The sequence below is a fragment of the Polypterus senegalus genome, chromosome 10 (genome assembly GCF_016835505.1).
Source record: "Polypterus senegalus isolate Bchr_013 chromosome 10, ASM1683550v1, whole genome shotgun sequence".
NCBI lineage: Eukaryota > Metazoa > Chordata > Cladistia > Polypteriformes > Polypteridae > Polypterus > Polypterus senegalus.
In genome coordinates, this window is record NC_053163.1 from 178181257 (window position 1) to 178207748 (window position 26492).

At 40.9% G+C, this 26492-nt stretch overlaps 1 protein-coding gene across 1 annotated transcript in view; it reads right to left on the reverse strand.

Annotated features, from left to right (window-relative positions):
* Positions 1-26492, reverse strand: part of adgrl4 (adhesion G protein-coupled receptor L4) — a 114180-nt gene that overhangs the window by 41315 nt on the left and 46373 nt on the right. Inside the window, exons 3-8 of the mRNA XM_039767842.1 lie at positions 15546-15695; positions 10469-10618; positions 7932-8002; positions 4541-4720; positions 4248-4431; positions 2424-2540 (exon numbers count right to left, since the gene is read on the reverse strand). Coding sequence (XP_039623776.1) covers positions 2424-2540; positions 4248-4431; positions 4541-4720; positions 7932-8002; positions 10469-10618; positions 15546-15695 — 852 coding nt within the window. The remainder of the gene's footprint in view (positions 1-2423; positions 2541-4247; positions 4432-4540; positions 4721-7931; positions 8003-10468; positions 10619-15545; positions 15696-26492) is intronic.

Consider the following 26492-nt stretch of genomic DNA (forward strand, 5'->3'; position numbering starts at 1 on the left):
AATAGTGGAGTTGAATTATAATAGTCTTAATTCTCAACTACCTGCCCTTCTTTCATACATTTCCAGACTTAAAATTGGGATACATCTTAAATTCGAGGCATTTCATTGTCACACCTCAAAGGAGCTTTTGCAGCTAAACAAATACGGAAGAAAGGTCCTGTGGGCTTGTAAAAGGGAAAGCAGATATGCACAGAAGGCCTTGTGAAAGGGAGAGAAATTCTACACATGTGGGTTTCTAAAAGGGAAAGCAGTTCAATGGATTTGATTTTGTAAACAGGGAAGCTAGATCTGCAATGCCTGCCTCAGAAGCAATCTCCCCCAATTGGGGCATTCCTTATCGCATGCAGATGTTGCATATTCATGGCTGACCACTAGCTGTTCACCACAGTACAAAACTGCAAACTGAGATGCATCATGGTGCAAATCCACATTTGGTGACGAGGGTGGGATTTGCTATGTGGACATTTGGAATGTATAGGTGGTGCTGCACAGAAAAAAGTAGGGGCTGAGATAGATAGATAGATAGATAGATAGATAGATAGATAGATAGATAGATAGATAGATAGATAGATAGATAGATACTTTATTAATCCCAAGGGGAAATATAGAGATCTATCTATCTATCTATCTATCTATCTATCTATCTATCTATCTATCTATCTATCTATCTATCTATCTATCTATCTATCTATTATATAGTGCCTTTCACCTTTATCTATCTATCTATCTATCTATCTATCTATCTATCTATCTATCTATCTATCATGTAGTGCCTTTCACTCTATCAATCTACTTTTTATATAGTGTCTTTCATATGTATCTATTTATTGGTTTTATAGTCCCTTTCACATCTGTCTAAATGTCTGTCTCTTTACACTGCTTTCAGAAAGTACATTCAGTTTTTCACATTTTGTTATGTTGTAGTCCTAATGACAAAATAATTTGAAGTCATTTTTTTATCCTCATCAAACAACACTCAATACCCCAGAATGAGAAAGATTTTTAGGAACTGTGAAAAATTTAATAAAAGTAAAAGACCGAACTATCCCATTGAAGCGAGTAATGGGACCCTTTGTTATGGCACTTGACATCTCGCTCAGGTGCATCCCATTCTACTGATCCTCTCTGAGATGTTTCTACGCCTTGTTTAGAGTCCCCCTGTGGCCACTTCAATTGAGGATTATTGTCAATGCACAGATCTGGGGAAGGCTACAAAATCATTTCTACAGCATTGAAGGTTTCCAGGAGCACAGTGGCCCCCATAATTCTTCAGTAGAAGAAGTTTGGAGGAATTACAACTCTTCCTGTTCAGATAAACTAAGCCACTGGAGGAGAAGGACCTTGGTAAGACAGGCGGACAAGAACCCAATGTGAAACTCCTGCTAAGCTCCAAAGAACCTGTGTGCAGATGGTAGAAACGTACAGGACAACCATCACCCCAACACTCCACCAATCTGGGCTTTATGTCAGGGTGGCCAGATAACACATGAAAGCCCTCTTGGACTTTGAAAAAATTCACCTAAGGGACTTTCATACAGTGTGAAAGAAGATTCTCTGGTCTGATGAAATCAAATCTGAAATGTTTGCCCTTAATTCTAAGTGTCATATCTGTTAAAAACCAGACACTGCTCATCAACTGTGTAACTCCATTCCACAGGTGAAAGATGGTGGTGGTGCTGTAGGGTTCTTGTTCATTGGCAGGAACTGATAGACTAGACAGGGTTGAGGGAAAGCCAAACAGAGAAAGTATGGAGACATCCTTAATGAAAGTCTACTTTAGAGTTCCCTGGACCTCAGGCTGGGCCAAAGGTTCCAACTGGACAGTGAGCCAAAGACAACACAATGGTGGGCTTAGTGTGCCCTGACTTGAATTCAATTGAGTATCTCTGGGGAGACCACTAATGGTGTCTCCATCCAACCTGACAGAGCTTGAGAGGATCAGCAGAGGAATAAGATGGCAGAAAATCCACAAATTCAGGTTTGTGTAGCCAACCTAAGAAGATTCCGGGCTGGAAGTGCAGACAAAGGGGCTTCCACAAAGTGATGAGAAAGGGGCCTCAATACTTTTGTCAATGTACTTTTAATAAACTTGCAAAAAGTTCTAAAATCTCGTTTTTGCTTTGTCATATTTGGGCATTGAGTGTTGCCTGATGAGGGAAAAAAAGAGTTAAGGCTGCAACAGAGAAAATGTGAAAAAAGTGAAGGCACTGTATGTGGTAGACTACAAATTCATTAATTACCTAATAACATAATTCTGTTTACTGAAAACAAGAGGCATTTTATACAGTTTATTCCTTTTCCATATAAACCGTAAATGTATACCACAGGTAGCACATTAGTATTAGAAACATTTGCAACATCTAATTCAGAAGAAAATAACACTAAATACTGAAAACTTTTATTAGCGATTCAACTTGACTCACCATTAGAATTTGATGTCTTGCTTTCTTTTGGGAAAATCTCAATAAAATCTCCGCCAACATTAAGGCATGGTTGGATATGCTTCTCTTGGTGGGAGTTGAAAACATAGATCTTTAATGCTGCCAGTCAAATGGAAAAGAATACAATAGTAAGAATATAATAGTGAGAATACAATGACTGATAAGCCCCCTCTCTAACAGCCAGAAGTAGTCCACAATGTTTGGTCATCGGCGGGTAGCCAAAGCAGTGAGGACAGTCAGCACCGTATAGGAATGGAGGATATACAGTATAGGAAAGGCAACCTACAGCAGATCTCTAGAAAGAAAGAAAGAAAGAAAGAAAGAAAGAAACTTGGCATTTCTTAGTAATTCTAATATGCTCCTTACTTTTGGTTTGAATTTTGTTAACTTTTTTTAAGGCTTAGAATCCTTATTGGTTCCTGGTGATATTGGCCATCAGTTATGGAGATCTGGAGTCTTTAAAAAAGGCAGAGAGGGTGGCAAGAATATTTCACTGACTTGATAAGCGATTTCCTTTATCTATCTATCTATCTATCTATCTATCTATCTATCTATCTATCTATCTATCTATCTATCTATCTATCTATCTATCTATCTATCTATCTATCTATCTATTATTACTATTATTATTATTGTTACAGAATACTAATGTTATAGCATCATTATGTTTATTATTATTTATTCATTAGTACTTTGGTGGCAAATGTCCTTGAACATTTTGACATCTGCCCCTGATAGCTAACTGTCTAAGATGATGATGATGATGATGTATTAGATGGGTTTGAAAATCTTTAGGTCAAGGCAGAGAAGGGTGCATTGATCAATAACTGATTTGACAGCCAATTTACTTATCTAAATATGTTAATTTTCTCTTTCTGTTATTATTATTATTATTATTATTGCCTAATAATATAAATATTATTAATATAATTTATTTATTCCATAGTACTTGAGCAGCATAAGTCAATGACTGACTTGACAAGTGATCTCCATAATTCATTGTTGTTGTAATAATAATAATTAAATTAATAATAATAATTAAATAAATTAATTAAACAACAATATTAATTTAATATATCATCATTTCTATTATTCATTAATTATGTTATAATGTTTAGCCGTAAGGCCCCTGACTGACTTGACTAATGATCTACATAGTTTTATTATTATTATTATTATTATTATTATTATTATTATTGTCTCATAGTATAATTATTATCAATATTATAATTTATTTATTCCATGGTACTTGAGCAGCATGAGTCCTTGACTGACTTGACAAGTGATCTCCATAATTCATTGTTGTTGTAATTAATAATAATAATAATTATTATTATTATTATTATTAATTAAACAACAATATTAATTTAATATCATCATAATTTTTAATATTAATGAATTATTTTATAATGTTTAGCCTGTAAGGCCCCTGACTGACTTGACTAATGATCTACATAGTTATTATTATTGCTACTACTACATCTAGGGATGGCCCGATGTATTTATTTTCATTATCTTTGCTTGTGGAGGACTGTGAATTGTCACAGACTCACATCACTCAGTTATGAAGTGCCGTTAGATTTGGCCTTCATTCCAGCTTCACGATTGGACACTTGCATGTCCCTCATCAGGTGTACAGACATGCACTGGCAGAGTGGCCAAGTGGGTCAGAGGTGCCAGGTCTTAACCTCCCACTATGACCAGACAGACAGCAAGTCCTCTCTTTTGAGCTTTTCTTCCCTCATTTAAACAAAGTGAATGATTATTAGAGGAGACATTGTCATCGGTACCATCAGGTTTTCTCACCCATGTCACTTTCGTTCACCTCCGTCTGGGTTGTCTTTTTGAAATTCTTTGCGATGCCCAGAGCCGCTTGCTCAACGGTGTGCAGCAGCTTAGTGGCGCTTCGTTTTCTGCTTTCCTTATCGATTTCTTGCCAAACAGACAGCTCCTTTTTTTCCACAAGGCTGTTTACTGTCTTTACAAAAGCCTGTTAAGGTACAGAAGATGTTATCAGAGCCTGGTGCGAGGCTTCTTCTTATCCACGTAAAGAGGAAATTGCAAGCTTTCAAAATCAAATGAAGGAGGAAAAGCCTTACTTTGATGGTGGTGTCAGTCTGGGCTTCCTTGTCAGGCTCCTTTTCATTCAAGGCACTTAAAGATGAAGCCGACTGTGACAGCACCTCCACGTACGATATCATTTCAACTGGCGTCACGTCGCCTGAAGTAAGATTTGTTATCTCTTGCAGAAGAAGTTGGGGATTTTTAATGCTTCCCATCTGCAGATAAAAGAGATTTTCATGGGATTGTGTATCCATGTTTTAAATCCCAAAAAATGTCTTCAGAATCAAATAAAATGTTTAAATAGGACTATACAGTTTATACATACAGTATGTGTGTCCATGGACTCTGTGTCATATGCACATTATAAACTGACGAGCCTGGCAACGTTAGAAAAGAAGTGACATCAGCCCTGTGCCCTGCTTTACTGTTCCTACTCACAGGGACCACAAGAGGGCGCAAGCTGCCTCCAGAACTGAAAATGAAGGAATTACAAAATGACTGCGCAGCAAGGAAATCCCACAGGAAGTCAAAGATAGCAGATTAGGACAATTCAGGGGGTGTCCCGCTTCCTTGGTTCCCTTAAGCATGTGCTTATTTTGCTTATTGGTGGATCCAGGGCTACCACAAAGCTACTGGCTCAATTCCCCCCACCACCCCGCTACGTGCCACCACCAGCAATCCTGTGGAACGATAGTCTCGCAGGGCCAGACGTGACTCTCACAATGGGGACAACACATAGCAGGGAAATCTGACGCTGAAAAGGCTCCGCCCACAGAGTTTCTTCCTTAAGACCCGCCCCCAGTTTCCTGCAGTTCTCGGGGTTCTTCTCAGGTAAAAAATAGCGAGGGAGAAAGAAGCTGAACAAAAGACCTGATGCTGAGAGGAAACAGAAAGGTAAAATTGCTGCTATCAATTCTAGAGCTCACTGGCATAAGAAAGCTGATGCTTACATTTACACGTATGTATCTTATTGTCATTTTGACTATTGTATCAGTGCATTGCTTAACTCAGTGGTCCTCAACATGTGGGGCGCGAAGATGTGAGAAAAAGAAAACAAGAATCGGAAATATGAAAAATACATCTATTGAAACTAAAACAAATTAACTTAAACTACATTCTGATACTAGAAAAATAAATATAGAGTTAGATAAATGTTAAGTAGGTATAATAAAACTTGCAGTGGTGTATCGGCAGCAAAAAATATAGGAATTAATTTTATTAGGGTTTCAAAAAAACGTTAGGGAGGCGCAATTACAACTGTTATAAAATCTCGGGTCGCAAAAACTTAAAAGGTTGAGAAACGCTGGCTTAACAACAGCAAAGAGTGTTTAGAGAACATTATGACCTAAGAAGATGTGTCCATATTCAGGCATGTTTGATATTCCCAATTAAACAGCTACGTTAAGTTACTTTAGTTACTTGTGCTAATGTGCGGTCAGAAGACGGATGCTGTGGTTCAGTGTCTGTCATTAGGGACATTTACTGTTTCGGGACATTTACTGAATCTTCATTATCACCTCAGCAGCTCTTTCCACGGTGTGCTATGTAGTCAGTCAGTCAGTCATTTTCCAACCCGCTATATCCTAACACAGGGTCACGGGGGTCGGCTGGAGCCAATCCCAGCCAGCTTAGGGCGCAAAACAGGAAACAGATCCCTGGGCAGGGCACCAACCAACCGCAGGGCATACACATACAAACTCCACGCAGGGAGGTCCCGGGAAGCGAACCCAGATCTCCTAACTGTGAGGCAGCAGTGCTACCCACTGCGCCACCGTGCCGCCCATAATAATTGATAAAATATAATCATTGTCTTGCGGTTGACTCCTCAAATATCCATCCCCATATCTGAGTATATGAGAAAGTCGAGGGGAGGCCACTTCTGATTTATTGTTTTTTGGCGACAACAGTCAGCGGAGCACTTCCATTGGATGTCAGCTAAGTTCTCTCTCTATCACTCAGCTCCCACCGTACTGCGCAGCCCCCCCACACCACAAAATACTTTACTCAATTCATATATTTACTAGTATGTTAAAATGAGCTTAATGGTGCAATGGTAAGCTCATCTGTTTAAATTGCATTGTGCATTTATGAACCTTGTCACACATCCGTTCATGGGAGGCAGTCTAAAAGCTTAACTTGGGATAAGACGCAGAGTCGGGAGTTAATGAACTGCACTAATGCTTTTTCTTCCTCTTCCACAGACCATCAGAAGGGAAGCCCAGCTAGAGCTCCACCCACTTCTGTTGCCAGACCACGCCCTCCTACAGACCTCCCTCACTTCCACCTAAGAACCCGCCTCTCCCTGCACAGCTCCTATAAGACACATTCCTCCACTCTTCACTTCAGTCTTTGACTCCGTCTGTTGATTACTTGCTCTAACATTCATTTTCTTCTTTGCCGACAATATACAGGCTGGACCCCCCAAAACCCTTCTGCTTTGTTTTACATTCTTTTACAACCTCTTTCCACCAAATATGCTTTACATCCCTCGTGTTTTGTGCGTTCTGTTGCCTATTTTCATTAGACATTCTAATCCTTACGTTCCTCTTTCTTTATGCTTCATGTTGCCTTTCTTCTTCAGACATTCCAGGTCTGTTGTGGACGCATGGATGTTGCACTACATGGATTACTATCTAAAGATGGCCCCTTGCTTTTGTTCGTTGGACATTCCTGACCTTTTTGTGGATACCAGATGACATTATGTTCTGCCACGGATGCTGGACACCATACATTTAAATTACAGAGAGAGAGAGATTCAATTAATTGGTCAAGATGAACATCAATTTTATGATCAGTCTTGGAATGGCTGTCAATTAACTAATCTATAAAATAATAAAAGGCAAAGCCCTCACTCACTCACTCACTGACTCACTGACTGACTCATCACTAATTGTCCAACTTCCCGTGTAGATATAAGGCTGAAATTTGGCAGGCTCATTCCTTACAGCTTACTTACAAAAGTTAAGCAGGTTTCATTTCGAAATTCTACACGTAAGGGCCGAACTCACAATGTGATATACAAAGAGATTCCTAACAAATAATTATTGGTATATTTTCCCTCAATTTAAAAAGGTTTAATTTTCTTCTTAATAAAAATTTTAATGCAGTACTTCGCCACTGCGAAGCGCAGGTATTTTGCTAGTTAATTGATATATATCTCATTTATTAATCCAAATGAACATGTTAATAGTTAATCGATAGAAATGCATATTTACTATTTTATATATTAGAACATTACAACAGATAATTAATGTGAACTGAGCTGAAGCTGGACATGCAGGCATAGTCACTGCACCAACGGTTCAAATGATGGATTACATTCTCTGATTAATTCCATTGTTGGTAATAATTAAAAAATAAAAATAAAAACTCCAAAATCTGCAAATTCTAAATTATGACAAGCAATACACTTTGTCTTCCACGTACCTGCTCGATTGTTCTGTTAATCGTCAGTTGTACACAGGTCTGGTTCAAGTGACAATATTTCTTGGGATTTTCTGCATGGGAAGAAACATGGGTTATGGTTAGTTTGGGTATCCCTTATAAACCCAATAATAAGGGTCTATAAATATTGTATTAACTTCTTCATATTGTTCAAAATAATAAAACTCTTGAAATTTACAGTATGGCTGTCATTTACAGTGCTTTCAGAAAGTACTTCACTTTCTTCATATTTCATTATGCAGGAGCCTTATACTAAAATCATTTAAATTCACTCAAGTGACACTCAAAGCCCCAGAATGACAAAGTGAACATGATGCACATTCTGCTCTTCCGCCTGTGCGATTGCCCCTTCATCTACAAGACACTGAAACATCAGCAAATGGGTGAGAGTCACATCAGCTGCTTGTGCTAACGTCATCAACACTAACTCACTTCTTCTGCTGCTTGAAGTCATACCAGGCAGGATAAATGATCATAATAATCATGCAAACTCTGAGGTCTACGTCGTGTAACAGAATAAGATGCTTCTCGCACTCTTGTACCCTCAGACTATACGTCAGACACCAGGTAAAATCCAATGATGATATTTATTATAATAATAAAGTGCACAAAGCACGCTCCTCTCCACAATTCTTCAATAACAACAATAATAACAATCCTCCACTCCCAGACGCTTAGCCACCCTGCCTCCCAACTCAGCTCATCGTCTGGGAGCTCCCACAGTCCTTTTATATTCCCTGACCCGGAGGTGTTCCTGCCCAACAGTCCACAAGTCCTTATTCCTTCTGGGTCAGGGTAAATAGTCCTTTTCTTCAACCCGGGAGCACGTCGTTTCTTCCTGTCACGTGACCGTGGCCTCCCGGTTATAGGGCACATAAGAGCCTACGAGCCCCCCTACAGCGACGCCTGGTGGCCCCCAAGGTATCCAGCAGGGCTGTGTACAAACACTACATAGTCCATGATGCCCTGCTGGAACTCGGGGCATGATCATGCTGTCGGGAGAGCTCCTCCTGGCGGCCTGGGGGTGAGGGCCGGAGTGAAATGCCGGCAATCCACCACAGTCGATTATTTGATTTCAACCAGTCTTAGCTGGGTAATGTTTTATATGTATACTGTACTAGCTCTCCCCCTGCAACGTACTAGTGAAACAGGACAAACTTTAAAAGTCAATAAAAAAAATGTAATTTTGGCCAAGCAGAAGGTAGGTACGATCCAATGACCAATCTGATTGTGTTCAATTCTGATTGGAGAGTGTTCCCCGCTTGGGAAAAAAAAAGCACGTGGCTGTAATATCTCTACACATCAACAGCTACCCTCTAAAACGCACGTAGCTCTGATGTCTCACTCAAAAATGTCAAATGTTACTCCTTAACCATCTCTAGATGATAATGTCTGCTGAACAAACAAGTATCGCTAGCTAAGTGGAGGCAAGGTGCACTCTAACACGTGGCGAGAGGTAGAGCGCCTCGAACAGAGGCTGGCGAGTGAGTGAGGAGGGCCCTGCCCCGTTCCCCTCGGCCCACAGTGTCTCTCTCGGACTCACACAAATAAATCGGTACCGCCAGCAAACTATGATACTTAGCACGATAAGAGAAGTTGAAAAATCAACTGGAATGTTCAAGCAAATTATATAAAAAAAAAACCCAATCTAAATCCGTTAAGTAGTTCTCTCATGAAAAGACAAACATTGGATTTTATATATCCTTATATATAATTTGATACTATCCGTATGTATGGTGTGTGCGTCAATACCCCGACTCAATACAAGTTAGAACCATGCAATGGGACTCTGCCTCTGTAGTTAGAACATCACGTGGCAAATGTGGACACAGTATTGCATGATTGGCTAAGAATGTTCGAATGCTTCAATGATTTGAAATGGGCTGTGCATGTAAGACGCTCCTCAAATATCACACAGCTGAAAGAATGGAGGAGTGGGAAGAAATTCCATCAAGTTGCTGTCAGAGACTGCTATACCGCTAAAGGAAATGCCATCTTCAGGGCACAATGCCAGCTATGATTGCCAGGGACGGGCTTACTTCTTCCCCATGACAGAAATGGTAAATCTGTTCACTTTTCATTTGATAAATTATTACAAAGTCAAATTTTATTTAGTTTTTGATTGCATCCACTTTTTCTAAAGAAACTCCAATGAAGATCAAATCTTGATATGTCCACATTTGTTAACAGAGAAGAAAAAAAAAAAAACCTTCATGGGGTGTACTTACTTTTTCACAAGACTTTACAGACACATAATATTTATTTTTGTCTTGCAATGAAACGGTTGCTCTGAACTGGATTGACCAGGTCGGAGTGTCTTATCTGATTTCATTTAACTAGAATTGGCCCAGACATTCTCAAAACCACAGGCAGCAGTCATGATGTAAATTTCACCTTCTGTTTTTCATAGTTTTGATCTTACGTTGTTCTTTCGTATACAGATCATAAAGGATAGTTTGCCTTGATTTCTAGTTGATTAGTTTTATGTGACCGTAGGTAAGTATTTATTATCTACAAACCTGTACAGTTAATGTGATCCCGTGGATGAAATATCTGCACTCCTGTCGATGATACAAATCCTTTCATGCAGGAGCAGATGAAGGAGCCCTTTGTATTCTGGCACTTGGCGTTGAGTCCGCAGAATTCGGAGATCTCACACTCATCAATATCTGTAAGCAAAAGGAAGACACGTATTAATATCAAGCACGAGGGCATGAGATTGTATCGTTCTCAACAGTGAGCAACAATGCTGTGAAAAAACGTCTATTGTTAGAATTCAAGTTTGGGCTGTAAAATAGAAACAAAGAACAAGAAATAAGGATGTGCACAATGGAGCATAAAAATGTTAAAAACAATTACAAAATGAGAAAGTACAAACATGAGAAAGACAAACGAGTCCTTGAGAACGCATCAACGTCTGTAACTAGACAACGCAAAGAGGCAATAAAAAATGTGGGACGTCGTGCCCACTTTGTGTAGACAGCAAGTCTTCTGCTTAAATGGAACTGAAACTTTGTGAAATATTTAAATGCATTGTTTCTTAGGGACGTGTATACATCCATTTATGAAACCTAACGTTTTACGTTATAGACACTATGAGATATGGCCGGCCATTCATCCTGGCCAATACCCCCAGGCCGCCTGATGGAGCCCTCCTTGCAACATAGAGGTGCCCCGAATGCCAGCAGGGAATTATGGACCGTGGACTTATAATGTACAGCCCTGTTGGATACCAAGGGAGCCGCCAGGAGTCGCTGCAGGGAGGCCCAGGAATTTATATTTCCCATATAGCCCGGAAGTATTTCCGAGTCACGGGAACAGAAGAAATGATATACTTCTGGGCTGAAGAAAAAGAGAAGTTTTTAACTGACCCGTAAGTGCTGGATAATCACATGGACTGAGGGCTCAGAAACACTTCCGGGTCGAGGACTATAAAGGACTGTGGGAAATCCCAGACAATTGAGCTGAGTTGGGAGGCAGGGTGGCTAAGCGTCTGGGAGTGGAGGATTGGTTTATTTGAGAATTGTGTATTTGAGTATTGAGAATTGTGGAGAGGAGCGTGCTTTGTGCACTTTATATTATAATAAATCTTATTATTGGACTTTTACCTGGTGTCTGACGAGTGGTCTGAGGGTTCAAGGGGTCAAGAAAACCCTAATCTGTCACAACACGCAGAGCCAATTCTAGCTGCATTATGTATAAAGATACACAGAGGGAACAGCCAGGTCATTAATCAAAAATGTCTAATCAACAATTATTAGTTCACCCAACCTTCATATTACAAAGAGGTTTATGTTACTTACAGTAAGTACAAAAATATTTAAATATTATTTATTAGAGCACAAGGGCTTCCAACATTTTAAACATTTTTATAATCATTTTTTAATGTATAAACAGGCCCGATAAACCACATATAAGTAACAAAGTCCAGAGATTCAATGTAACCAAAGTATCCAGAATATCCACATGGTTGCCCATCAGGCTGACGTGTTTCAGGACTTTATCCCTTCATCAGGGCCAGACAGACTAGAATGAATTCCCATCTCATTAAAACGTTCCATAATCCATATAAATACATATTCTTAAAAAAGAATATTTGCAATAAAACCTTACCAAAGGTAAACATTTTCAGAACACTTCTCAGATAAAGAGTCAACAATTCTAATTAAAGGACCTCTCCGCTATTTGAAGGGCACAAAATAGATAATAGATTCTGGTGTGCCCATACATCTAATGCATTAATTAAATAAATTAGAGAAATGTAATACAAGTTGTAAATGTAGAGTGGTGCATGGAAACGTGAAATTTTGGAACGAGGTGTTGGCGACCCTGGGGCATGAGCAGTTGTTTGAGACCATCGTGACCTCGGTTAGAACCCCTGACCATTAGTTATAATGGAGCAGTGGAGTGGTGTGCAACGAGCGTTCGCTGTGAAAGCCTTTTACAAGAATGGTGATAGGGTGACTGCTGCGCAAAGGGAACTTCAGCGTCATTACCAGTTAGGACGTCAGGATCGTGCCCCGTCTGCTCATGCGATTACAATATGGGTGCTTAACTTCGAACATTTCGGCCTTAAAAAAGAAGTCCCCAGGTGGAGCCACTCCGAATACTGCCCAACATCATTTCACGTAACGGTGACATTACATGGCCTCCAAGATCCCCAGAGCACACTGTTTGTGACTTTTTTCTGTGGGGACATCTTAAATGCCAAGTGTACCGCACACGTCCTGCAACCAGTTGCTGAACTACAAAGGAGGACTGAAGAGGAAATCGCTGGCATTCCTTTTGACATGTGACGTCGATCAATGCAGAATTTCCACAAGAGGCTGTCAGAATATGTACGGAGAAATGGACAACACCTTCATGATGTTTTCTTCAAAACATAAAATGAATAATGATTACCATCATTGATTGCATATCCTGTACAATATATTTCATAATTAAATGTGTTGTGTAAATTAGTTTATTCGTGCATTGAATGTCAAATGAAAACTTCCCCTTTCCCTGCACTACCCTGTAGAACAAATGCCCAAAACTCCCAACAGAGCATATAAAACATGTATATATACAATCTCTCTATAGTTGTTCTTAAAGATGATGGGATTGCAAAATGAGAAAGTGCATTGTATGAAAAAGACAAACGACTCCTAGTGAACTAATCATCGCCTGTAACTAGACAACAAGAAGAAGCAATAAAAAATACAGGACGTATAAGTCAAGTCTGCTTAAATGGAAATGAAACTTTGTAAAATATTTGAATAATCTTTTTTAGGGCCATTTATTTATTCATTTACTGTAATAGTAGGGTGTTGTACCATGTTAGCCATTATGGATGCAATAAGAAGTCAAGCAAAATGACACCTTTTATTGGCTAACTAAAAAGATTACAATAATTACATCCTGGGCGGCACGGTGGCGCAGTTAGGAGACCTGGGTTCGCTTCCCGGGTCCTCCCTGCATGGAGTTTGCATGTTCTTCCCATGTCTGCTTGGGTTTCCTCCCACAGTCCAAAGACCTGCAAGTTAGGTGCATTGGCGTTTCTAAATTGTGCCTGGTGTGTGTGTGTGCCCTGCGGTGGGCTGGCAACTTGCCTGGGGTTTGTTTCCTGCCTTGCACCCTAAGTTGGCTGGGATTGGCACCAGTGACCCTGTATTTAGGATATAGCATGATGGATGGACCCTATGCTCTGTTTTTTTGACTATGTATTTGGATTCTGCATTGGGACTTTGTTTGCTGTGATTGCCTTGCCTTTGATGACAATTCCTTTGAGCTCTTTGGAGCTTCATGTAAGGCAGTTAGGATATAGTGGGTTGGATAATGGATGGATAATTACATCTTGCCTGAAGAAGTTGCCTCGAAAGCTTGCATATTGTAATCTGTAATCAATAAAGGGTGTCATTTTCCTTGACTTCTCATTGCATCCATTTAAGAAGCATACCCTTTTCCATTGTAGACATGCAGAGCCAATTCTGCCAGCATCATATGTAAGGTAGCAGCCATTCCTAGCAGAAATGCCATTCATCACTTTGGCACACTCACTAGTCATTCATTTTCTAAGCCCAGTTCTTATAATAGAGGCTCACAGAATGTATCATATTGGCATTGGGCAAGTCAACATCAGGCCACTCACTCTCATCATGCCCATCATGGGAAACCCCATGCAAACCTGGAGAGGATGTGCCAGTGCCAGCGCTCTTCTTCTGAGGAGATACTGGATGATGCCATTTCATTAACTCTTTTTTCATCTCCTGTTCAAAATGGATCATTGCTGTGGATTGATGGCAAAAGCCTTTCGTCCTCAGACTTATAATGGGAGCTGTCACACACATGCGAGTAGGAGTCAACTACAGGGCCTGAATAATGGCAACTCCACGTCTGACCAGAGGGTGGCAGGGTGCGATGTCTTTCTTGATCCCTTGCAAACCATTCTCAGGAAATCCTGCAGGGTTCCAGCGCCTGTGATGACATCACTTCCGGGTCTGGTTCATTCGATGACGTCACTCCCGGTTTCTGGCTATGATGACGTCACTTCCGGTCCAGCATCTGAGGATGTCACTTTCGATCCCTCCTATGATTATGTCACTTCCAGTCCAGCCTATGATGACATCACATCCTACACTGGCCTTTAAAGCGGCCATCTTCTTTCTGTTCCTGGCAGTTCAGTTGTGGACTCCAATCTGGAAAGATCTGGTAATCAATTCTTAAAACCATTTTGCAGCTAGCACATATTATACGGGTGGCTGCCCCAAACCTACTTAATGTCTCATTGTGGTTTTTTGTATCAGAGTGTAAATCTGAATGATGATGAGAGTTAATTTGCAGGCATTCTGGTTAGAATCAATGGATTCTCTCTGAAGTGTTGAATCAACACCAAAATGTTGTGCTGTGGTAAGACAATCAGTGAGAGAGGAGCCAAGGAGCTCCCCTTGGATTTCTCAGAACTTGTACTTCATGATCTAAAACGACTAACAGCAGCTTTATTAAATGGTGTTATCTCCGCCTACATTTCTTAACCTCCCGTAAATATTGATTATCGATTCAATAGCAGTTCATTGTTTAAAACACACATCCCTGCACAACGTTATTGATCGAGAACCAGCTGCATGCCCTAGGAATGGCGTGGCAGTTGCACACCATGGGACATTTCAAATTAACTGCAGAGTAAATTGAAGACGTTTCCTGGGAATTTTTACTGAAGTGTTGCAAAAATATTTGTTATTTCAAAATGGCTCCGACTGCAATGATATAAAGCTTTAGGGCACACTGCAAAAAGTTTGTGTCTCACATAATTTCATGATACGTCCTTATCTATTTGATATTTTTACTTGAAGTGCTTTTTGCCTAAAGTAAATTACAAATCCCATTTGGAGAGCCGCTTCCATAGTCCTTCAGTTGGAGTTAAATGACATGCGCAGGGTCACAGATTGAATCAGCAGCGGGTGAACGAACAAGGGACCTGAAGGTTTCAAGCTGATGTTTTAGAAACAAGGCCTCACAGGATTCCTCTCATGTAAAGACACGAAAAACTAGACCACATCAATTAAAAAAAAAAAAAAACAAAACTGAATCTCAAATAGACATGAACATTTGCTTTACCTTGACACTGAGTTCCATCGTTTGGCACAAAATCCATCTTTCCAGTGGACTTAAAACCCGGTTTACATGTGCAGTAATAACTTCCAACTGTATTTGTACAGTTTGCAAATTCTCCGCAGATCTGTGTTGCATTTACGCATTCATCATCATCTGCAAAATCGACAAGAGAAAAAATACTTCAGCATTTGGGGATTAAATGAAGTCATATTAATTGATTTCCTTTCCAATTAACATTTGAGTGATGGTTGCATGCGAAAGGTAAAAACACTGTTGAATTAGTATTGATAGGAACATTCTGTGAGTAGAAGGTAAGAACTTGACTGGATATGACAGAGAGATGAACAAATGAAAGGATTTTCTGGACGGATGACATCATCATCCATCCATCGGCTTCGAAGTGTTTGACTGCTTGTCCACATATTTATACTGTCTGCTCCACGTGCAGGCCCCTCTCTGGTCTCCAAACAAGAAAAGGAAAGGACTCAACCCCATCTCCAAAATACAGGGATAGCACAATGCCTACCCTCGCAGTTGTCCCCTTCATTCTCCAAACTGCTAGACTAGTGGTTTCTAAATGCAGAGTAGCCCCTGTGTGCCAAACTTGGCCTGCACGTGTGAATGAATCCATAAAACAATTTCTTGCACAGAGCACAGTGACATTAAACTTACATTCGTGTTACAGCCCTAAGAGATGTCCTGTCCTAGATGGCAGGCCATAATAGATGCACGCTATACATGGAGGTGTAATCTGACTGGGATGGTCCTTGATTTCTATCCCAGTCGTGGTGGAAGATTAATGGGTAGACTGGGGAAGACTGTCAAGAGCAGTTCTTTCCCCGATACGATAGATGGCTTTGCTCCTCTGGCATGGTCTCAATGTGGTCACCCGCAGGGATTCATGGGATTCGTGGTCCTGAAGAACAACTCTGTCATGGTCTTTAGGTGCTGCCAGAAGCAGATTCATAACAGAAGAACTTTCAGTTTTTGTAGGGCTTCCAAGTGACCTGGAAATGCATCTACCATTCAGTCAGACAAGGTAACAGCATTAAAGAAACCCCAACTTGGAGTCGGTTGGAAGAGTACAACGCTCGTCTGGAGGATTGTAGATGGAGATCACGGAGTTCTGCCTAGAGATTGTTTTTGACTTTGATGAAATGTTCTGTTATACTGGGTAATTCAAAAAGATTCATCCGATTTTAAATTGCCAAATTTTTACAACCGTGAAACACCTAGGAACCAATCACATACCAATTGAAAGAGGGGGGTCATAGAGTTTATGTCCATCACCGGAAGATGGCTCCCTTTAGTCTACGAGGAGATGAGCATTTCTCAATAACGAGCTCCCTCATTTGCTGGTTTGGCTGTTAAGGAGCTCACGGTTATGCACTCCACTTCTGGCCCCCAAGATCACCAGATCTCATGGCGTGTGACTTTTTTTTGAGGGGGTACGTTAAGGATTCTGTTTATGTGCCACCACTCCCAACAACACTGGATGACCTCTGAAATCGCATTGAAAGATTCGAGAATGCAGTGACACCCGACATGCTCAATCGAGTATGGGATGAATTTGACTGTCGCGTTGATGTTGTCCGTACAGCTGCAGGAGGTCATATTGAGAACTTGTAAAATGACATAATAAACTTTAAGTTCACCTAAACCATTTACAATTGTTCTGTAATGATTTACAAGTGAAATAAGTCATTTTGAAATCGGATGACTCTTTTTCAATCACCCTGTATAATAAAAATCACTTGATTTGAACCCTCGACTCTGTGGGTGTATTTGTGTCTGGAGTCTGGGGCTCTGGGGTGGCCCCTTTTGGTCACACTGGTAAAATTCCGTGTTTGCTTTAAGCCCCAATGAGTAGAATTACTGTGCAGAGGGGGATAAAGTTGATAATCTCCAAGATTGAGCCTTCAATGGAATATTTTTCATTTGGAGTCTTACGTGAGTTTTATTGGCTATTGTTGAAACAGACTCATGCACATCTAAGGCAAACCTGTTACAGATGGAGGAATTTTCTCATTGAAACCCCAATCTGCGGCACCGTGCACATTCCAAAAATAAACTCAGCCCCATTGTTTTGGACCGAGCAATAACGCACAAATTTTAAAAACTGCTTAAATCATTAATTTCCTATAATTAAAGTAGAGTGTTTTGCCCTTAAAAAGCCTTATTGCTGATACCACGTTGCAATGTTTTTGTTTCTTCCCTGAAAGATGGCCGAATTGCAGCATCACAGCAACACCTGCCACCTCCTACGTCTTTCTTGAATGCCCTCATTCAATTGCGTATAATTTGATGGACATGATATTATCTACTAAATGAGAGGGGAGTTCCAACTCTCCAGTGACACCACGTTGCACTTTGTATGTTTTCCACTTTCTCTGCTTCAGGTTTTTTTTTGTAAAGATGTTTTGAACCTTGCAGCTGTTGGTGCTGTGGTTTGGGTTCACTTTATAATTTCTTTACCAACTATATATACCCTACGAGGCCTGCAGAGGGCACTCCTGTCACCCAAACCCGATGCAGACAGACGCAGAACAAAAGTTATGCACTCATACGTTTTTTATTTTTATTTTTCCCCTCGTGGGAAACGCCTTCCCACGTTTCCCACAAGTATAGCACAGTTCGCAGCACAGCACAATACTAATCTCTTCTTCTTTCTTTTCTCTTTCTCTTTCCTCCAGTCTTCCTGGAAAGCTTCATCAACTTCCTCCACACTCTGGCCCCCTGAGTAGTGGCTGCTGGCTCCCTTTAGATAGATAGATAGATAGATAGATAGATAGATAGATAGATAGATAGATAGATAGATATGAAAGGCACTATATGATAGATAGATAGATAGATAGATAGATAGATAGATAGATATGAAAGGCACTATATGATAGATAGATAGATAGATAGATAGATAGATAGATAGATAGATAGATAGATAGATAGATAGATAGATAGATAGATAGATAGATAGATAGATAGATAGATAGATACTTTACTAATCCCAAGGGGAAATTCACAAAATAAAGTCATACATGGAGCTGCTGGAAAGGCTGCCACTTGCGGTGGCGCCTGAGTCAACAATGCCTTTTATAAGGCACCCGCATGTGTTCCAGGTGCTCGTTGACCAACTTCCAGCAGCACTTCCGGGTGTGACAGAAGAACTGTGAATAAGGGCTCAGTAACAGCTGCAGCACCCTCCGGCGGTGCCCACAGAACCCAACAGGGCAGCACCAAACTCCGAGGCACTGCTGCAACCCCAGGGGGGCTGCCATCTAGCGCCCCGAGGGAGGTAATGCTCTGGATACGCTCCCTCCCCTGGTCTTACACCATACCTGACAGTAAGATCTGCCATTAAAAATAATTCATAGGCCAGGGGACTTCCAAAGTGGATATTTATGGTTAGGGAAATTTGTCTGAAAGCAGTAAAAGTGGAGAAAAGAATCCTGTTTTTTTGTGCCACTTCAAAACAATAAAACTAGACATATTACTTGTAGATATTTCATAACATTTTTTTCCTGGCCATTCCTGACATGTTCACTGACACTTTTATAGTGTTTGGATGCTTATTTCAACACCAACGGATATAAGAAGAAGATTCAAAGTGCATTTTTTGGTAAAAACATTACTGAATTCTGCTATAACATTTGTCTTGTCATGTTATTTTCCAACCCACCCAATCCAGTCGAGGTAAGTAATGACCCACCGGGGATGAGAGGGGGCGCTATCGTTACTATTGTCTTTTCCTTCTTTTCCCAAGGCACTGAGAAACTGCCCAGTGAGGGCACCCGATTCTTCCCCTTCTGGTTCCCCCATCCATAAGAATCCCAGAAGTAGGTGACATTTGTAGCAAAGATGGACGGACAGATGGAGTTCCTGTTAGAAAGTGACCTTCAATCAGTCAGCACAGTGGTGCAGTGGGTACGGCTGCCACCTCTCGGATCCAGCCATCCTTGGCTCCAATCTGAAATGCAGATGTGATCTTGTGGAGTCTGCATGTTCTCCATGTGCTGGTGTGGGTTTCGTTCCTTCATCTTCAGACACTTGCAGGTCTGATTAACTGGAGATGGTTCACTGCCCCCTGTGTGAGTGTGTGCTTGAGTGGCATCCTGCCTCGTGCCCAGTTCTTCCTCTCTGCGACTCTGAACTGGACAGAGTGGCTTTGGCAATGTGTTGTCACTGCACTGTGAATGATGGGATTCAGGAAGTGAAAAATAAAAAAAGAACGTGACCTTCGATATTTCTGTTGTTCTTTGGCCAAAAATTCTGGGTATTCAGACCAAGATGAGCGTTGCTTTTGCTTATTATTCTTTAATATTAAACAGAATGACCCGACTGGAACCCTAGATTTTAATCAGGTACTCTGTTGTTCCAGCACCCGGCCACAATAGTTGGACGTATATATTATGTGTGTAACAGAATTAGGATTTGTTTTTCTAATATTAATTGTAAGTCTTCCAGTGTTTCCGAAAAACACTTTGGCAATGTGACTAAAACTGTTCCCATAAACGTACTGTACATGCAAATATTAACACCCTTAGATTACTGCAGTTGACTCACAGCTCCAAGGGCCATGGTTATAATTTCAGCTTGTCCGCATCTGTGTGAGGTTGCTAATTTGATTTTCTCCCACACCAATAAACAGGACAGGACACCCTGTGTGTGTGAGAGTGTACTTAGTGATGGAGCGGCCCAGGGGTCATTCCTGCCATGTAGCCGATAAACAGAAAAAGGAGTGCATTGTATGGAAAATACAGGAAACCAGCTCAGTCGAACTTTTACAATGTGACATTGCTTGGACCAAAAATAGAACACGGTTCTCGCTCCGAATGGAAGGGGTCACTCCCATTTTTTTCTGAAAAAAAGAAAGAAAGCACAATGCACTTAATGATTTCTCAGCCCTCAACAATGAAAATGTAGTGTACACAGAGGACGTGCACACTTACATTTACTGCCCTATGAAAGGAGCCTCATGATGTGACACACGTGGCAAAAATACTATGTGTGGAGCCAGCACTGCTAAGTCAAAATCTCCAATGGAGCAGATCTTTTAATATGTAATAAGCATTAATGACACAATCTCTACCTAAATGTCAGTCTGTCTGTGATACACTGGTCCCAGTTCTGCCTTTACTTTGCTATGCTCCCCTATCTTTCTAGACTTATCCTATGCTTTTCAAAAGCTGCCTAGATGTTTCACTATCTTAACCTAATTGTCACTCCTACTCACGTCACTTCTTCTTTTTCTTCTTTCGGTTGCTCCTATTAGGAGTCATCATAGCAAATAATCTTCTTCCATATCTTCCTGTCCTCTTCATCTTGTTCTGTTACACCCATCACCTGCATGTCTACTCTCACCAAATCCATAAACCTTCTCTTAGGCCTTCCTCTTCTCCTCTTACCAGGCAGCTCTATCCTTAACATCCTTCTCCCAATATACCCAACATCTCTCCTCTGCACATGTCCAGACCAACGTAATCTCGCCTCTCTGACTGTCTCCCAACCGTTCAACCTGAGCTGACCCTCCAATGTCCTCATTTCTTATCCTGTCCATCCTCATCACACCCAGTGCAAATCTTAGTATCTTTAACTCTGCCACCTCCAGCTCTGTCTCCTGCTTTCTGGTCAGTGCCACCGTCTCCAACCCATATAACATAGCTGGTCTCACTACCGTCCTGTAGACCTTCCCTTTCGCTCTTGCTGATACCCCGTGTGTCACAAATTACTCCTGACACTCTTCTCCACCCATTCCACCCTGCTTACACTCTCTTCTTTACCTCTCTTCCGCAATCCCCATTACTCTGTACTGATAATCCCAAGTATTTAAACTCATCTACCTTTTCCATCTCTACTCCCACCATCCTCACCATTCCACTGACCTCCCTCTCATTCACACACAGTCTTGTTCCTACTGACCTTCATTCCTCTCCCCTCTAGAGCATATCTCCACCTCTCCAGGGTCTCCTCAACCTGCTCCCTACTCTAGCTGCAGATCACAATTTCATCAGCAAACATCAAAGTCCACGGAAACTCCTGTCTAATCTCATCTGTCAACCTGTCCATCACCATTGCAAATAAGAAAAGGGCTCAGAGCCGATCCCTGATGTAATCCCACCTCCACACTGAATGCATCCGTCACTCCTACTGTAGACCTTACCACTGTTACACTTCCCTCGTACATATCCTATACGACTCTTACATACTTCTCTGCCACTCCCGATTTCCTCATACAATACCACAACTCCTCTCGAGGCACCCTATCCACAAAGACACAATGCAACTCCTTCTGGCTTTCTCTATACTTCTCCTTTGCATCTGTGGTGCTCTTTCTTGGCATGAAACTATCCTGCTGCTCGCTGATCATCACCTCCCTTCTTAACTGTGCTTCTCTTTCCCATAACTTCATGCTGTGACTCATCAAATTTATCCCCCTATATTTTATTTTCTACTCCTACTCATGTCACTTCTAACTGGATTGAGACCCCCATGGACTCCAGTGTGTCAGTTCAAAAGGTGCTCACCTGACTTCATCTCATCCACCAAAAACAACCCCACCAGACAAATGCATATACTCACAAATTATACCAAATGACATACTCCCAAATTATAATAATAATAATTAATTACATTTATATAGTGCTTTTCTTGCTACTCAAAGTTCTTAGACAGAGGGGAGCCACTTCAACCACTTGTTGCACCAGGACACTCACCACATATTAGCTGTTAGGTGCTGAAGGGGTGAGAGAGACAGCCAATTAGAGACAGGGGGTGGTTTGGGGTCCGTGATGGGCAGTTTATTCTGGACATTGGGATAGACCCTACTCTTTAAAAAAAGTTCCTAGGGATCTTTAGCGAGCACAGAGAATCAGAACCTCAGTTTCACGTCTCATCTGAATGACGGTGCCATATTTACAGCACAGTATCCCTATCAATGCAAAGGGGGCATTGAGATCCACAGACAGACCACAGGGAAAGCGCCCCCAACTGGGCTCAACAACTTGGCACCTAACTCTTTGAATTTGGAGCGCAAATAAGTTTGAGGATGCATTTGGACAGAAAAAGGAGACAAAAAAACAGTCATTAGTGCCATGATAGTTTCTCGCAGCTTCCAGTCCCATAATGGAAAAGTGGGTTTTAGAAATAGCTGGGTGGGTAGAGACAGTGGATTCAGAAAGGCTTATTGACTCCTCCACATATTGCACACTTTATTGAGTATTAGATTTAATTTTAAATGGATAAATGTGTCAATTGTGCATGCCAATCTACACTCAATAACCCATAATGGCACTTGGGAACACAAGAAACGCTGAAGAAATCAGGAGAACTACAGTACTGGACAATGGCAGAGAGAAAATAAAAATAACATTTTATTTAACAAACACTTTATTTTCCTCTTGAGGAATGAGGCTGAAACTGTCACATGTGAGCCTGTGCTGTCTCCCAGCTCTTGTTTGACAATAACAACCCAGTTGGCGATAAACGACTGCTGAGTAACGTATGTTTAATTCATTACTGTCCGTATGTTATGTTCTTCGTGTCACAATGTCTCTTTACAGCTGCTACAAACATTGTCTGCTTGCTTCCTTAACAGAGGTCAAGTACTGGCAGGAATTCCGTCCTTATGATATACGGCTAATAAAGTGACTAAACTCTATGACACGCAGAACATGTAGCAGGGGCAGGTTTGGAATAATGTTCTAATCTCAGATGCTAGTATCGAGTGTAAGGAGGGAGGAAGTAGTGGAGGCACTGAAAAAAATGAAAAATGGAAAGGCAACAGGACTGGAGGGAATATCAGCAGAAGTGTTTCGGAGAGGCGGGAATACGAGGGATGTTCAAAAAGTTTCCTCACTTTTTCTTAACTCTATTTATTAAGAATTTCAAAAACAAATGACATCACTCTTTCACATAGTCACCTTAAGACTATCATGAATCAGGGCATAGGCAGATCCAACACTCACATTCAGCTCTCCTACAACCTCTTCAGCGGTTATTCTTCTGTTTTTGTGAATCATTTCCAGGGTTCTTTCTTCATTCTTTGTGTTCGTAGCTGGATGTCCGAAGTGCTCTGCACCTGTCACACTAGTACAGCCATTTTTGAACATTTCAATCCACTCACAGACGACTCTACGAGAGAGAGCTGTATCCCCATACTGAGCACACATGCAGAGATGAATTTGTGCACACCTTCTACTCACAAAAAGTGTATGAGCCAGAACGTTGTTCCTCTTTGGTGCAATTTATAAGTTTCGCAGCCATCTTCACCACAGGGTGATAACTCCTATACTAAACTACAAGGGCAGCCAGCTTGCCAGACAGAACTAGTCACATGACACTCTCAGACACATCCAATTACTATTCCTCCCGCCTTCACCGTTTCCAACGAAAATATAAAAGTGCGAAAACTTTTTGAATGTCTTTCATAGATGTGTTGTGAGATCTAATGCAGAAGATCTATGAGCAGGATAGAATAGCAGAGGAGTTGAGGAACAGCGTGACAATACCCATTTATTACGGAAACTATAAAGGGATAAAGCTGGTGTCACACACAATGAAAATTTGGGTAAGGGTTCGAGAAAGGAGGCTTATGGAAGAGACCATTGAAGATTTGTGGTATGAGCACTGCCCCACTCTGCCACCAGATCACGTTGTTTCAACATAGCAAATAGCGGGATGAAAACTAAACGGACTCTTTATGTAAAGGCTGCTGTTACCGGACTACAAAGGATATCGGTATCGTCCACCATGTTTCCCTTGTGCCAATTGTTGCCGCAATGATCACTGGCTCTCTGTGACCCTAAACTGATCCCATTACATTTACACCTTAATTCATGTACAGTAATCCCTCCTCGATCGCGGGGGTTGCGTTCCAGAACCCCCCGCGATAGATGAAAATCCGCGAAGTAGAAACCATATGTTTGTATAGTTATTTTTATATATTTTAAGCCCTTATGTATTTGAGATATCTTGAAATGCACAGGAAGTTATTTTAAGATATCTCGAAATGTATTTGCGATATCTCAAAATGCACAGGAACGTATTTCAAGATATCTCGAATTGCATTAAAGATATCTTAAAATGCATTTCAGATATTTCAAAATGTACAGCATATCATTTCAAGATATCTTGAAATCTCTTTAAGATATCATAAAATGCTTTTTAGATATCTTAAAATAGATGCATTTTTAGATATCTGTAAGTCAATTTGAGATATCTAAAATGCATTTCCAGATATCTTAAAATCCATTTTGAGATATCTCTAAATATGCCGAGCACCGCAATAAAGCGGCATTTTTTAGAGGAGCGTCAGTATCTTTTAAGCAAACAGCCTCTGTGCAAACAGCCCCTCTGCTCACACCCCCTCCGTCAGGCGCAGAGAATGTCAGAGAGGGTGAGAGAGAGGCAGAGACAAGCAAACAATCAAGCAGTCAAAAGAATAATCAAGCATATTTAATAGCATTGAGGAGTTTTAGTTAATATGTAATACATGCTCTGATTGGGTAGCTTCTAAGCCATCTGCCAATAGCGTCCCTTGTATGAAATCAACTGGGCAAACAAACTGAGGAAGCGTGTACCATAAATTAAAAGACACAGTGTCCGCAGAAATCCGCGAACCAGCGAAAAATCCGTGATATATATTTAGATATGCTTACATTTAAAATCCGCGATAGAGTGAAGCCGCAAAAGTCGAAGCTCAATATAGCGAGGGATTACTGTATTATTAAATTTAAATTTGTAACTTTGATTCAATTCTTTTCAGTTGACTGCACACAAGCTAATCCTCTCTTTCATTTTCTGTCACTAGTTCACACTTAATAAATGCAGTTCTTTTGTAAAATATTAATTAAAATAATAATAATAACAATAAAAATACAGTGGAACCTCAGGTCACAAATTCTCGGACCATGTACAAATTAGGTTACGACCAAAAAGTTCACCAAACTTTTGCATCTGTTCACGAACACACACTCAGGTAACGAACAAGCCAGTTTCCTTTCTGGTTCGTAAGCGCCGATGATTTCCGCACGTGTTCAGTCTCTCCCTGTGCATTCCCTGTGGAGCGAGCAAGAGAGAGAAAGCGAGTGTGAGAGAGCGAGCGAGCAAGAGAGAGAGAGCGTGAGAAGGCAGTAAGGCCGAGAAGGCAGTTAACGAATGCACCGGGCTTGTTTTTAAAGAGACTGCAACGTTAGTTTTCTCTGTTCAAGGTTTTCTCAGTGTTATTCAATGTTTTTACATTGAATTTACTATTACACTGTGCATTCTATGGTATAATTAACTATTTTTGTGCCTAAAAATCTTTTAAAAAATATATATTTACATACAGCTTGTATGGTCTGGAACAGATTAATTGTATTTACATACAATCCTATGGGGGAAATTACTTCGGGTCACTGTGGTATAGCAGGTCCACAGCTCACTGAGCTCGTTTAGAAAAGGCCATTTTAAATAAATAATCACCGCTCTCAATTGGCGGTGTGGGCGTTTCTGTTATGCCTACACCCAGGGATTGGAGTTGTTGTTGCTCCCGCTGAGCGACCAGGTAGCGGGAGTAACCAGAGAAGGATGCGGGAGTCGGGAGGCTTGGTATGAGCGTCCTGGTTGTCAGGGAAGCCAAGTCTCCGAGGCTGGGATGAGTGCCAGACCGAAGCCAGGGATCGGGAGGTCTCCAGTCTCGTGCATGTGTTGAAGAGGGCAGCTGCAGAGAGCGTCTCACCTGCTGCAAAGCCTAACTGGGAGAAGCAGGTGAGACGCTAACAGAAAAGATGCACCAGGCTTGTCATTGTTGTGTTTTTAAAGACTGCTTCCTGATCGTTTTAACCTTGTTGTTTTAAGAAGATTGTTCTATTTACGTTTTATCTATGTTCTTTTTATGGATTATTTAATGAAGATTTTGGAAAGCACTGCACTTTATTTATTTGAACACTTGTTTTTGTTGACTCTTTTAATAAA